The sequence below is a fragment of the Plecotus auritus genome, assembly GCF_963455305.1.
Source record: "Plecotus auritus genome assembly, chromosome: 6".
NCBI lineage: Eukaryota > Metazoa > Chordata > Mammalia > Chiroptera > Vespertilionidae > Plecotus > Plecotus auritus.
Genome location: NC_137773.1, coordinates 40,285,188 through 40,298,376, shown reverse-complemented (window position 1 = coordinate 40,298,376; position 13,189 = coordinate 40,285,188). Strand labels below are relative to the sequence as shown.

At 42.0% G+C, this 13,189-nt stretch overlaps 1 protein-coding gene across 6 annotated transcripts in view; it reads right to left on the bottom strand.

Annotated features, from left to right (window-relative positions):
- The window catches only part of NSD1 (nuclear receptor binding SET domain protein 1), a 146,528-nt gene that overhangs the window by 40,746 nt on the left and 92,593 nt on the right, over positions 1-13,189 (bottom strand). For all 6 annotated transcript variants that reach the window (XM_080675638.1, XM_080675641.1, XM_080675640.1 and 3 more), the window contains 2 exons: positions 10,829-10,952; positions 474-674 (listed from right to left, as the gene is read on the bottom strand). In XM_080675638.1, coding sequence (XP_080531764.1) covers positions 474-674; positions 10,829-10,952 — 325 coding nt within the window. The remainder of the gene's footprint in view (positions 1-473; positions 675-10,828; positions 10,953-13,189) is intronic.

Below are 13,189 nucleotides of genomic sequence, written 5' to 3'. Positions count from 1 at the left end.
TCTTGAGTTATCTACATGCACATATAGTTTTAGAAACCTCAGTTTTCCCCCTATGAAAAGCAGAAAAAGGCTTTCAAGATAGGTGTTCCCATTAAAAAACAAATAAACAAACAAAAGCAAATCAACACAAAACAAAAACCTCAATTCTGACCTACATGCATGTCTAAATGATATCACATCTGACAACTGCAGATATAAAGGGTCCACAGGAGAATATACTATGGTGTAATGGAGTAGATAAGGGGATGAAGACACAAAATCCAATATTTAAAACAACCACATAATGTTAGCACTCCATAGAATACAATGTGATGGCTACTTAACTAATCCATTACTCTCTTGTCTCTCTCATAAAATACTGGTACTCTGACAAAAGCTAGAGAGGTCATGAAGCGACATGCCACGTGGCATCTGGAAACATCCATTACCACTGAAACTGAGATTTTACAGTTACATTGGTTTACAAGCCATACCTTTAGATGCAGAAACACTGGCTGGATTAGCAGCATGGCAGGTTATACAGATGTGAAGGGAGCACCGAAAGCCCTTGTTCTGCATGACAGTGGGTGGGTACTTCTGGACACACTCTTCATGGTAAAACTTTCCACACAAGGGCAGAAGGCACCTTTTAACATCTTCCCCACTCTGTTTACATACAAAACAGGTATGGATTCCTAGGAAAAGAGAAAAAAGGTAACAAATTAATACCAATTCAAGGATTCACCCAATGCTAAACCACTAGCTGAAAATTTAGTGAATACACAATTCTGCACCACGTTCCACCTGGGGGTGGGGGAGGTGTTGGGTGTAGGATGTGTTCCCACCTCACCAGGCAATTCTGCAACAACTCGCTGTCCTATAATTCAAATCGATTCTGACAATATCTACCTGGAGATAACATCAGATCCCATAGGTTAAGGGCTCAGTCCTACAAAACTGTCATGTACATGCCCCCCTTCAGACACCAATTGCTGAGTTCAGGTTGTCACCTGTACTTTTGAACAACTAACTATAAATCAGAGGGTTCCCATGATCCCCTTCTTGAGTTCAATTAATTTGCTAGAGCAGCTCACAGGATTCAGGGAGACATGGTGCTTACTGGGGGTGTCCATTAAAGCCAAAAGTATGTTATATAATAAAGTAGGTTTTCCGAATGCATGTGTTAAAAAATTGACAAACGTGAGTTTACCTGTTTTTACTTATGTAGACATATTTGTGTAATTAAGTATGTATGAAAAGTTTAATTTCACAGAAAAGTTTTCTATACATATTACTGTAATTTTAAATTTATACTGAATAGATCTAGTAAATGTGTGCATTCACTAGTCACTGCTAGTAAACAACTGCACATACTAGGGCTTAACTCAAGTTGGAACATCAGACATTAAACCTGCTACAGAGCCAGGCATGTGTGGAAGGCAACCAATTGATGTGTCCCTCTAATACAGATATCTCTGTCCCCCATCCCTCCCTTCCACTCTAAATTAAATAAAAATAAAAAAAATCAGTGGAAAAATCCTTAGGTGAGGATTAACAACAACAAAACTGCTGCAGAAAGTCACATCACAGATAACAAAGCCAGAACCAATTATTGTTTAAGATGTGGTGTGATCACATGCTAATCATTCCCCAAACACTGTTAACAAGCAGTGACTCTTGGATTTAAATATGTAGACTATAGTTGTAGATATATAATATTTATTTATGTCAGCAATATTACTACAGTGTGTTTTTTTCAACATATGGCCTATTTGCTAAAATTTGTTAAAAATAACAGTAAATTAATATCAACAAAAAATAATCTGTTAATTTAATTAGAAGCAAATATTGGTTAAAAGCGTTTTAAAATTAACAGGCTGCTAATTTTCACATATGACATATGGACCTGAAATTTAGTCCCTTAAATCGAGTCTGTTAAATCGAGGTCCAAAAAAATCGAGGGTTTACTGTAACTCAGGAACAGTTAGATGGAAGAGCTGCATAGGGCAAGGTATGGGGAAAGGGCTCAGAGATTCCATGTTCTCTCCAAGCACACCACTATCCTAGAATCTCCACATGTTCACCCAGAAGCTCTTTGAGCTCCATTCTTTTGGGTTTTGATGGATGAATCATTACATAGGCATGATTGGGGACAGTTTCAACCTCCAGCCCCTCTCCCCTCCTTTGAAGCCAGGGAGGTGGGACTGAAAGTTCCAACCCTCTAGTCACAAGGTTGGTTCTTTATTTTTGAATTGATTTTTAGAGAGAGAGGGAGAGGGTGAGAGCGAAACATTGATTGTCTGCCCCTGCTTGCCCCCTATGGGGGATGCCCGAAATTGGGGCATGTACCCTGACTGGGAATTAACAGTCCTCCAATGCACCGAGGTTTCAATTCCCAACCAACTGAGCCGCAAGAGCCATGGCAAAGAAGGTTCAGGCAATCAGCCTCCATCCTAAGATGGGTCCAAAGTCACCTCATTAACATAACGAAAGACATACAAATGACATCTTTACCACTAATATCATTTAGGAAATTCCAAGGATTTAAGGAGCTCTGTGCCATAAACTAGGCAAAGACAAAATATACATTTATTATAAATCACAATATCACAGTAAGGAACTTTATAACAGACTAATCAGGCTCACAACAGGACTAACTCAATCTTGGTATTACTATTAAGTGGTAAACGCTGACATAAATAAGAAGTAATAGGAAGTACACATCACCTTGCCAAAAGAAAACTGACCTGAAACTAACCCAGTCTTTAGATCTAACTACAAGTTTCCAGGAAATATGGAGTTAAGAGAAACAAGTTAAAGGGACACCTCAGGAGGAAGAAACCAAGATGGCGGCATAGGTAAGCACCTAAACTGCTGCCCCGCACAACAGTTTCAAAACTACAACTAAAAGACAGAACGGACACCATCCAGAACCACAGGAAAGCTGGCTGAGTGGAAATTCTACAACTAGAAGGAAAGAGGAAAGCTCACGAAGAAGGAGCAGCAAAGAGCTACCTCAGTACGGAGACACGCACGCGCAGAGAGGAAGGGCGGTGGAGTGCCTGGCTGGCTTTCTCTGGCGGGAGGGGGAAGGAAGCCCCCAACTGCACTGAACCCCAGTTCCGACTGCACTGAACCTCAGTTCCGGGCGAAACCCTGTGGACCCAGGCTCATACAGGGGGAGTTTGGACTGTCAGGTAGAGAGAAAGGCACACGGAGACTCAGGGGAGCCGCGGTGGCAGGGGTCTGGAGGCGCGAGTGCGCACAAAGACTGACTGCAGAGGTTACCACAGGCTTTCCCTAGCGGAAGGGAGTCAGAAGCTCCTGACTGCACTGAAACCCAGTTCCCACTGCACTGAACCGCAGTTCCGGGCGAGCCCTGGGGACACACGCTCTTACGGGGGAAATCTGGACTGTAAGGCGGAAACTCAGGAACCGCGGAAGGCAGAGGTCTGGAGACTCATGCGGAAGGTAGAGGTCTGGAGACTCGAGCGCAAGGGCAGGGCTGACGGGAAGCCAAGACTGTCTGCTCCGCCCTGAGACTCCACCCCTTCCAAGCTGAGCACAGAGGCTTTTGCAATCTGGCAAGGCTAATCCTATAAGGCTGTCTCCAGCACTGAAAATCTCCCAGTGTAGACACAGCTGATCCTCATAGCCAACTGGCCTGCAGGTCAATTCCTCCCAGTGATAACAACAACAATCAAGACTTAACTACAACAAGGCTGTACACACAGTCCACAAAGGGGTGCACCAAGAGTGTCCACCTCAGGTTAACTGGGGAGGCGGACCCACTGGGCCATATAGGAAACCTAGCACACAGAGCTACCCTACCAACTCAGGGAAGCAGTGAAAAATGGGGAGACGAAGAAACAGATCACAAACGAAAGAAATGGAGGAAAACAAACGACTGGATATAGAATTCAAAAACAGTTATAAGGCTTTTCAAGAATATCCTAGAAAAGGCCGATAAATATAACGAGACCCTTGAAGATATGAAAAAGGACCAACTAGAAATTAAACATACACTGACTGAAATAAAAAATATTATACAGAGACCCAACAGCAGACTAGAGGAACGCAAGAATCAAGTCGAAGATTTGAAATACAAAGAAGCAAAAAACACTCAATGGAAAAGCAAAAAAAAAAAAAAAAAAATCCAAAAAGTTGAAGATAGTGTAAGAAGCCTCTGGGACAACTTCAAGCGTACCAACATCTGAATTATGGGGGTGCCAGAAGAAGAGAGAGAGCAAGATACTGAAAACCTATTTGAAGAAATAATGACAGAAAACTTCCCCCACCTGGTGAAAGAAATAGACTTACAAGTCCAGGAAGCGCAGAGAACCCCAAACAAAAGGAATCCAAAGAGGACCACACCAAGACACATCATAATTAAAATGCCAAGAGCAAAAGACAAAGAGAGAATATTAAAAGCAGCAAGAGAAAAACAGTTAGTTACCTACAAGGGAACACCCATACAATTGTCAGCTGATTTCTCAACAGAAACTATGCAGGCCAGACGGGAGTGGCAAGAAATATTCAAAGTGATGAATAGCAAGAACCTACAACCAAGACTACTCTACCCAGCAAAGCTATTATTCAGAATGGAAGGGCAGATAAAGAGCTTCACAGATAAGAAAAAGCTAAAGGAGTTCATCACCGCCAAACCAGTATTATATGAAATGCTGAAAGGTATTGTTTAAGAAGAAGAAGAAGAAAGTAAGGATAAAAATTATGAACAACAAATACATATCTATCAATAAGTGAACCTAAAAATCAAGTGAATTAAAAATCTGAGGAACAGAATAAACTGGTGAATATAATAGAATCAGGGGCATAGAAAGGGAGTGGACTGATAATTCTCAGGGGGAAAGGAGTATGGGGGAGTGCAGGAAGAGACTGGACAAAAATCATACACCTATGGATGAGGACAGTGTGGGGGGAGGTAAGGGCAAAGGGTGGGGTGAGAACCGGGTGGAGGGGAGCTATGGGGGGAAAAATGAGGGACAATTGTAATAATCTGAACAATAAAGATTTATTAAATTAAATAAATAAATAAATACTGATAAAAAATAAATAAAGGGACACCTCAAGGATGCAATCATCAAATTTAAAATGTGGAAAAGTTAGTAGGACAAATGACCAGTCTCAACAAATAAATGACAATGAAAAACAGAGTGAGCAAGAAGACATACAAAAGGCCAACAGATATATGAAAAATGTTCAATCTCACTAGCTACTAGAGAAATGCAAATCAAAACTACAATGAGAGCCCTGGCTGTTGTGGTTAAGTGGTTAGTGTATTGGCCCACACACCAAAGGGTCTCGGGTTTGATTCCGGGTTAAGGGCATGTACCCAAGTAGAAGGTTCACTCCCCTTGTCCCCCGTTGGGGCGTGTGTGAGAGGCAACTAGTTGATGTGTCTCTCTCACATCTATGTTTCTCTCTCTTTCTCTCTCTCTCCCCCTCCGTTCCACTCTCTCTGAAAAGCAATGGAAAAAAAATCATGTAAGGATTAACAAAAACAAAAAACTACAAGATACCATACCACTCACAACTGTTAGAATGACTATTATCAACAGGACAAGTAATAACAAGTGTTGGAGAGGTTGTGGAGAAAAGGGAACCCTCATTCCCTGCTGGTGGGAATGTAGAATGGTACAGCCACTATGGAAAACAGTCTGGTGTCCTCAAAAAATTAAGAGTTACTATATAACCCAGCAATCCCTCTCCTGGGTATCTACCCGAAAAACTCGAAAACATTTATTTGCAAAGATATATGCACCCCCATGTTTACTGCAGCATTATTCATGGTGGCCAAGACATGGAGACAACAAAAGTGTCCTTCAATAGAAGATTGGATAAAGATGTGGTACATATAGACAATGGAATTATTACTGAGCATAAGTAAAGACGAAATACTGCCATTTGGGACAACATGGATAGACCTTGAGAATATTATGCTAGGGAAATTAGTCAGAAAAAGCTAAGAACCATACGATTTCACTCATATGTGAGATATAAAACTAAACTATAGACAGAGATAGCAGTGCGGCGGTTGCCAGAAAGTGGTGGGAGTGATGGTGGCCTAATATATGTTGACAATAGATGGTTTGGCTTTGGGTGGTGGACACACAAGTACAATATACAGATCTTGTATCATAGAAATGTACACTTGAAACCTATATGATCTTATTAACCACAGTCACCCCAATTAATTTAATAAAATCAATAAATAAAAATAAAATTCATGCCCTGGCTAGCTTGGATTAGTGGTTCAATTCTGGTCAAGGGCAATTACCTTGGCTGCAGGCTTGATACCTGCCCTGATTGGAGTGAGTGCAGGAGGCAATCAATCGATGTGTCTCTCTGACATCAATGTCTCTATCTCTCCCCCTTCCTTCCACTCTCTCTCTCTAAAAAAAAATTTAAAAAATCAATGAGAAAAATATCCTCGGATGAGGATTAACAAAAAAAAATTTAAAAAGCCCGGCCGGCATGGCTCAGTGGTTGAACATTGACCTATAAACCAGAAGGTAACAGCTCGATTCCTGGTGGGGGCACATGCCTGGGTTGCGGGCTCAACCCCAGTTTGGGACATGCAGGAGGCAGCCGACCAATGATTCTCATCATTGATGTTTCTATCTCCCTCTCCTTTTCCCTTCCTCTCTGAAATCAATAAAAATATTTTAAAGAAATATTTTTAATAAAAAAATTTTAAACCTCATGATGATGAAAAAAAAATAGGGTGAGGGGGATGGGACACTTAATGTTGTTGATTGATATATGAAAAATACAATACAAGGATCTTATTTATTTGGATTTTATTCAAAACACTGTAAAAAGACATCTTTGAGGTAAGTGGGAAAATTTGAAAATGGGGCTGGGTAGATGATACATAGTTACTGTATAACTTTGCCAACACTGGATATATGTGTTTATTTTCTTACAGGGGAGAGTGTGAATGCAGTCCCCCACTACCACAAATTATGCACTAGAGTTTCCCACAGTTGGGGAAATTGCACGGATCAGCACATCCAGAGTGCAGTGGATAAGCCTCACCCTGGGAAAACCACCTTCGTGATCAATGTATCTCCCCTGCCAGGTAAGTATATATATGTATTTTTTTAAAGTTGTAACTGTTAGACCTTTTGAAAGATATAGGTAAAATGACCTGGAAAGAAAAGTTGGTAACTACTGAAGCTAAGTGATGAATACATGGGGATTCGTTGTAAGTGTCCTTTTTGTATATGTCTAAGGATTTCTGTAACAAAAATAAAAAACAAAACACAACCTACCTGTCTCAGAAACAATACAATATAAGGGGAAGAATGCAGGCTTGAGAGACTGAACATAAATCCTGCCTCTGGCACTTAAATGGAAATAGGAGCTCATTAAAATAACCCATCTCATCTATAAATAGTAAGATTGTCCAATTAATAAAGATTTTTAGGAAAAAAATTAAAAATGTATTTGGTAAGAAGCAAATTATTGCCTGATACTGAATAACCAGTAGCCAATATTAATAAATGATGGTGTGGTCACCCTACTGTAGGAAAACAGGGTGAGCTATACCAATAAGAAATGACTCTTTTATTCTTCTTTATTAAAACTAGGGTAGCCGAAACCGGTTTGGCTCAGTGGATAGAGCGTCAGCCTGCGGACTGAAGGGTCCCGGGTTCGATTCCGGTCAAGGGCATGTACCTTGGTTGCGGGCACATCCCCAGTGGGAGGTGTGCAGGAGGCAGCTGATCTATGTTTCTCTCTCATCGATGTTTCTAGCTCTCTATCCCTCTCCCTTCCTCTCTGTAAAATATCAATAAAATATATTAAAAAACAAAAAACAAAAAAACAAAAAACAAACTAGGGTAAACTTTCCTATCCTCAAAAATAATAAACTCTCTTTACCTCACATCATGTACAAAAATTAATTCAAAATAGTTCATAGGCCTAAATGTAAAACCTAAAACTATAAAATTTTCAGAAGAAAACAAAGAAAATCTTTGTGACCACTGGGTTAAGCTATATGTTTCAGATATGACACTAAAGTAAAGTCCACCAGAAGAACAAATTGATAAACTGGACTTGATCAAAATTAAATACTTCTGCTCTTCAAAGGACAACATTAAGGAAATGAAAAAAAAGCCCTCACTGGTGTGGCTCAGTTGATTGGGTTGCCGATTGGATTGCCCATCAGGACACATACCCGGGTTGGAGGGCTCCATCCTCGGTAGGGGGCGTGATGTTTAGCTCTCTCTCTCTCCCTTCCTTTCTCTCTAAAAATCAATTAAAAAAAACTTTTTTAAAAAGAAAAAAAGAAAGGATATGAAACAAAACACATATTGGGAGACTAATCTGAAAAGGAACTTGGATCTGATACAGAACTTGTATCCAGAATATATATAAAGAACTCTTAAAACTCAACAGGTAAGAAAATAAGCAACCTAAATAAAAAAATAATAAAAATAAAAATAAAAACTTGAACGGACACACTTCATCAAAGACAACAGCAAATAAGCACATAAGATGCACAATATCATTTGTCTTCAGGCAGATGTACAACAAAACCATACTGAGATACCACCACACATGTCAGAATGACTAAAATGAAAAAGACCGACAATAACAAGTCTTGTTGAAGATGTGGAAGAACAGAAACTCTCATATATTACTGATAGCAATGAAAATGGTACAAACATTTTGGAAAAATATTTGGATGTTTCTTTTAAAATTAAACATATACCTAACATATGATGCAGCCATCTACTTTTAAGTATTTACACAAGAGAAAAGACAACGTATCCATACAAAGAACTCAATGTTCACAGCTCAAGCTGAGAACAGCCCAAATGTATATCAATAGATGAATAAACAAACTGTGGTACATCCATACAATGAAATATTACTCAACAATAAAAAGGAATGAACTCTCAATACCTGCAACAATATTGCTGAATCTCAAAATAACTAACTATGCTAAGTGGGGGGGCGCAGTCTCAGGTCCCCTGTTAAGCCCTGCCAAGCAGGGGGCGCAGCCTCAGGTCCCCCGGCCCTGGTGCTGAGGCAGGGGGTGCAGACTGAGGTCTCTGGCCCAGCGCCGGGGTTGGGAACATGGCCTGAGGTCCCCTGGCCCGGTGCTGGGGCAGTGGGCGCGGCCTGAGGTGGGGCATGGTCTGAGGTCTCCCAGCCTGGTGCTGGGGAGGGGGCGTGACCTGAGGTCCCCCGGCCCAGCGCTGGGATGTGGGGGCACAGACTGAGGTCTCCCAGCCTAGAGCCGGGGCAGGGAGCGCATCCTGAGGTCCCCTGTCAAGCCCTGCGGGCAGGGGACGCGGCCTGAGGTGGGGTGCGGCCTGAGGTCTCCCGGCCTGGTGCCAGGGCCGGGGGTGTGGCCTGAGGTCCCTCGTCAAGCCCAGCCCCCCTCCAATGCATTGTCACCTCAGTGCTGGGCGGGGACGCACGCAGGCAGCCTCTGTCCCCGCCCACAGACTGGTCGTGACTGGGACACTGTAACGAACAAATTAGCATATTACCTCTTTATATGTATCCTATATAATAATCCTATATAATAAAGAGGTAATATGCAAATTGACCATCACTCCAACACACAAGATGGCCACCCCCATGTGGTAAAAGATGACCACCCCCATGTGGACACAAGATGGCTAGCAGGGGAGGGTAGTTGGGGGCGATCAGGCCTGCAGGGGAGGACAGTTGGGGAGGACCAGGCCAACAGGGGAGGGCAGTTAGGGGTGACCAGGCCGGCAGGGCAGTTATGGGCAACCAGGCTGGTAAGAGAGGGCAGTTAGAGGCGACCAGGCTGGCAGGGGAGGGCAGTTAGGTGTCAATCAGGCAGGCAGGGGAGTGGTTAGGGGGCAATCAGGCAGGCAGGCAGGTGAGTGGTTGGGAGCCAGCAGTCCTGGATTGTGAGAGGGATGTCCCAGATTGGAGAGGGTGCAGGTTGGGCTGAGGGACACCCTCCCCGCCACCCCCCCCCCATGCACGATTTCGTGCAATTGGCCTCTAGTCTATGAATAATCATGAAGTAAATATGCTTACGCAATCACCACTCAAATCTATATATACAAAAGCCTAAGCGACTGAACGACCAAATGACCAGTTAACCGGTCACTTTGACACGCACTGACCACCAGGGGACAGATGTTCAATGCAGGAGCTGCCCCCTGATGGTCAGTGCGCTCCCACAGCCAACCTCCCATGGCTGGCCAACCTCCCACGGCCCCTCCCCCACTGCCGGCCAGCCCCAATTGGAACCTCCTGCAGCCCCTCCCCACCGCCAACCTCCCGCAGCCTCAATCAGGCCCTCCACAGCGATCACCTGCCAGGCTGAGGGACCCCACCCATGCAAATTCATGCACTGGGCCTCTAGTCAAGAAATATAAATAATCACCAGTATCCCAGCAGCCTTCCTTGTCACTAAGCAGTGCCTCTTTCCTAAAATATCTTAAACTCTAAAAGCAATGATCTATAGTTCCTATTCAACAAATATTCTCTAATTTCATTACTAGGCCCTCTGTCCTTCCCATCTCCACACCAATTTCTATTTCTCTCTTAAAGCCAAACTCAGGTATCTCCTTCTATGGCACCGTCTCATCTTTGTTCACACAGCACTTTAAATGTACTAGTATCTCCATTACAACACTTTTGCACTACATTATGCTATATTATACATTCATTACAAATTTGGAAGCTCTTCTGAGGGCAAAGACTGCATAGCAGCTATCTCTGTTTCTAGCAACTAGCTCAGTATTGCAACAAAACAGTGTCTCCTATAAATGAAAAACTTAAAACTCAAACCTTCTTAGGAAGAAGATCCCTCTATATCTAACTTTACCTGTGCGACATTCATTGCAGATAAATTTTCCTCTGGGCATCTCAGTTAATCCAAGGCACTCCAGGTGGAAAGCTCCACAGCACTGAGCCTCACATAACAGCAGCTCACCCAATTTCTCACAGTTCTGTTAAGAAAAAGAAAACAGATCTGTCTATAGAAAAAGTTTTTTGTTTTTTTGTCTTTTTTTAATATATTTTTAGTGATTTCAAAGAGGAAGGGAGAGGGGTGGGGGAGGGAGAGAAACATCAATGATGAGAGAATCATTGATCAGCCGCCTCCTGCACACCCTTTAATGGGGATTGAGCCCCCAACCCAGGCAAGTGCCCTTGACCGGAATTGAACCTGGGACCCTTCAGTCTCCGAGGCAATGCTCCATCCACTGAGCCAAACCGGTTAGGGCTATAGAAAAAGATTTTTAAAAATCCCAAGAAGGCCCTTAGGAAGGCAAAGATTAATAAGTAGCTTTGCCTAGGGCTATAGAAAAAGATTTTTAAAAATCCCAAGAAGGCCCTTAGGAAGGCAAAGATTAATAAGTAGCTTTGCCAGAAACAAGAAATCTCACCAACCATTCATGCAATATTTAATGACTACCAGGTAGAACAAGATCCCTGGTTCTTATGGTTCTTATATTCTAAGGATAGAAAATACAAGTAAAAACTTAAACAGAAAAGATATCAGACATGATAAGCATTATTGTAGAGAATTGAAGGTAGAAAATTCAAATAGATACTTTGGACTGGGTGATTAGGAATGGCTGCTCAGATTAGCTCTGAATGACAAGTCAGCCATTTGATGTGAAGGAAGGACCAGGAAAGCAGCAAGTACAGAAAGTCCACAAATAGAAAAAAACCATGGCATGTCTGAGAAGCACAAGGAAAGCCAGTGTCATGGGACCAAAGTGAACAAAAGTTGTAAGTGGTAGAAAATGAGGTACAAGAGAGGCAAAGGCCTAATTATGTGACCTTACAGATTACGGTACAGAGTTTCAGATTTTAGGTGTTTCATTAGATAGCTTTACCAAGGGAAGGCTAAAATCAGTTACTCATTTAAAAAGAGATCCTTGTGATTGCTACATGGAAAATGAGTTTAAGAATAGAAAACTGATCTAGGAATATATCCTAAGAAACCCGAAACAAAAATCAGAAAGAAAATATTTACACCCTAGCCGGTTTGGCTCAATGGATAGTGTCAGCCTGTGGACTGAAAGGTCCCAGGTTTGGTTCCAGTCAAGGGCACATCCCCGGATTGCAGAGACAGCCGATCAATGATTCTCTCTCTCACTGATGTTTCTATTTCTCTCTCCCTCTCCCTTCCTCTCTGAAATCAATAAAAATACTTTTTTTTAAAAGAAAGAAAATATTTATAATAGCAGCGCTATTTACAATAGCTAAGATCTGGAAACAGCCCAAGTGTCCATCAGTAGAGTGGATAAAAAAGCTGTGTTACCTTTACACAGTGGAATACCATGCAGTTGTAAAAAATTACCCTTTGAGACAACAGAGTATTATGCCGAGCCAGTCAAAGAAAGACAAACATCACATGATCTCACTTATATGTGGAATATAATGAACAAAATAAACTGACAAAAAAACTAAATCCAGAGACATGAAAGCATGGAACAGACAGGCGATTCTTAGAGGGAAGGGGGGGAAGAGAAGCAGGGAGGCAGGAAGAGATTAATCAAATAACATATGCATAACCATGTGGTAAAGGCCTGGAGAGAGGGTAAGAGCAGGGAGGAGGCCCTAACCGGTTTGGCTCAGTGGCTAGAGCGTCGGCCTGCGGAATGAAAGGTCCTAGGTTTGATTCTGGTCAAGGGCATGTACTTAGGTTGCGAGCACATCCCCAGTGGGGTGTGTGCAGGAGGCAGCTGATCGATGTTTATCTCTCATCGATGTTTCTAACTCTCTATCCCTCTCCCTTCCTCTCTGTAAAAAAAAATCAATGAAATATATTAAAAAAAAAAAAAGAGTGGGGAGGAGGGGGTCAATAGGGGGGAAAGGGGGGCATCTATAATACTTTTAACAATAAAGATAAATTTTTTCAAAAAGTAGAAAGATGAGAAACGAAGCAAAGAAACAATTGAGAAGACTACTGTAAAGGTTCAACAAGAGATACTAGCTAGCTAGACTTAGGTCACAACTGTTCTAAAAGAGCTCCAACTAAGGTTTAAACAACCCTTGAGATACAAACCCGCTCAGAGATACCATCTTTCTCAGATGATCTCATGTAAGACAGGGTACCACTTAAGATAGGGCCTTAAGAAGTAAGATCTATCTAGATCTGTTGCTCTGAAAACATATGAAAATTTATGAAAATTGTGCAAATTCCTAATATTTGTTACTTTTAACCCTTCCAACA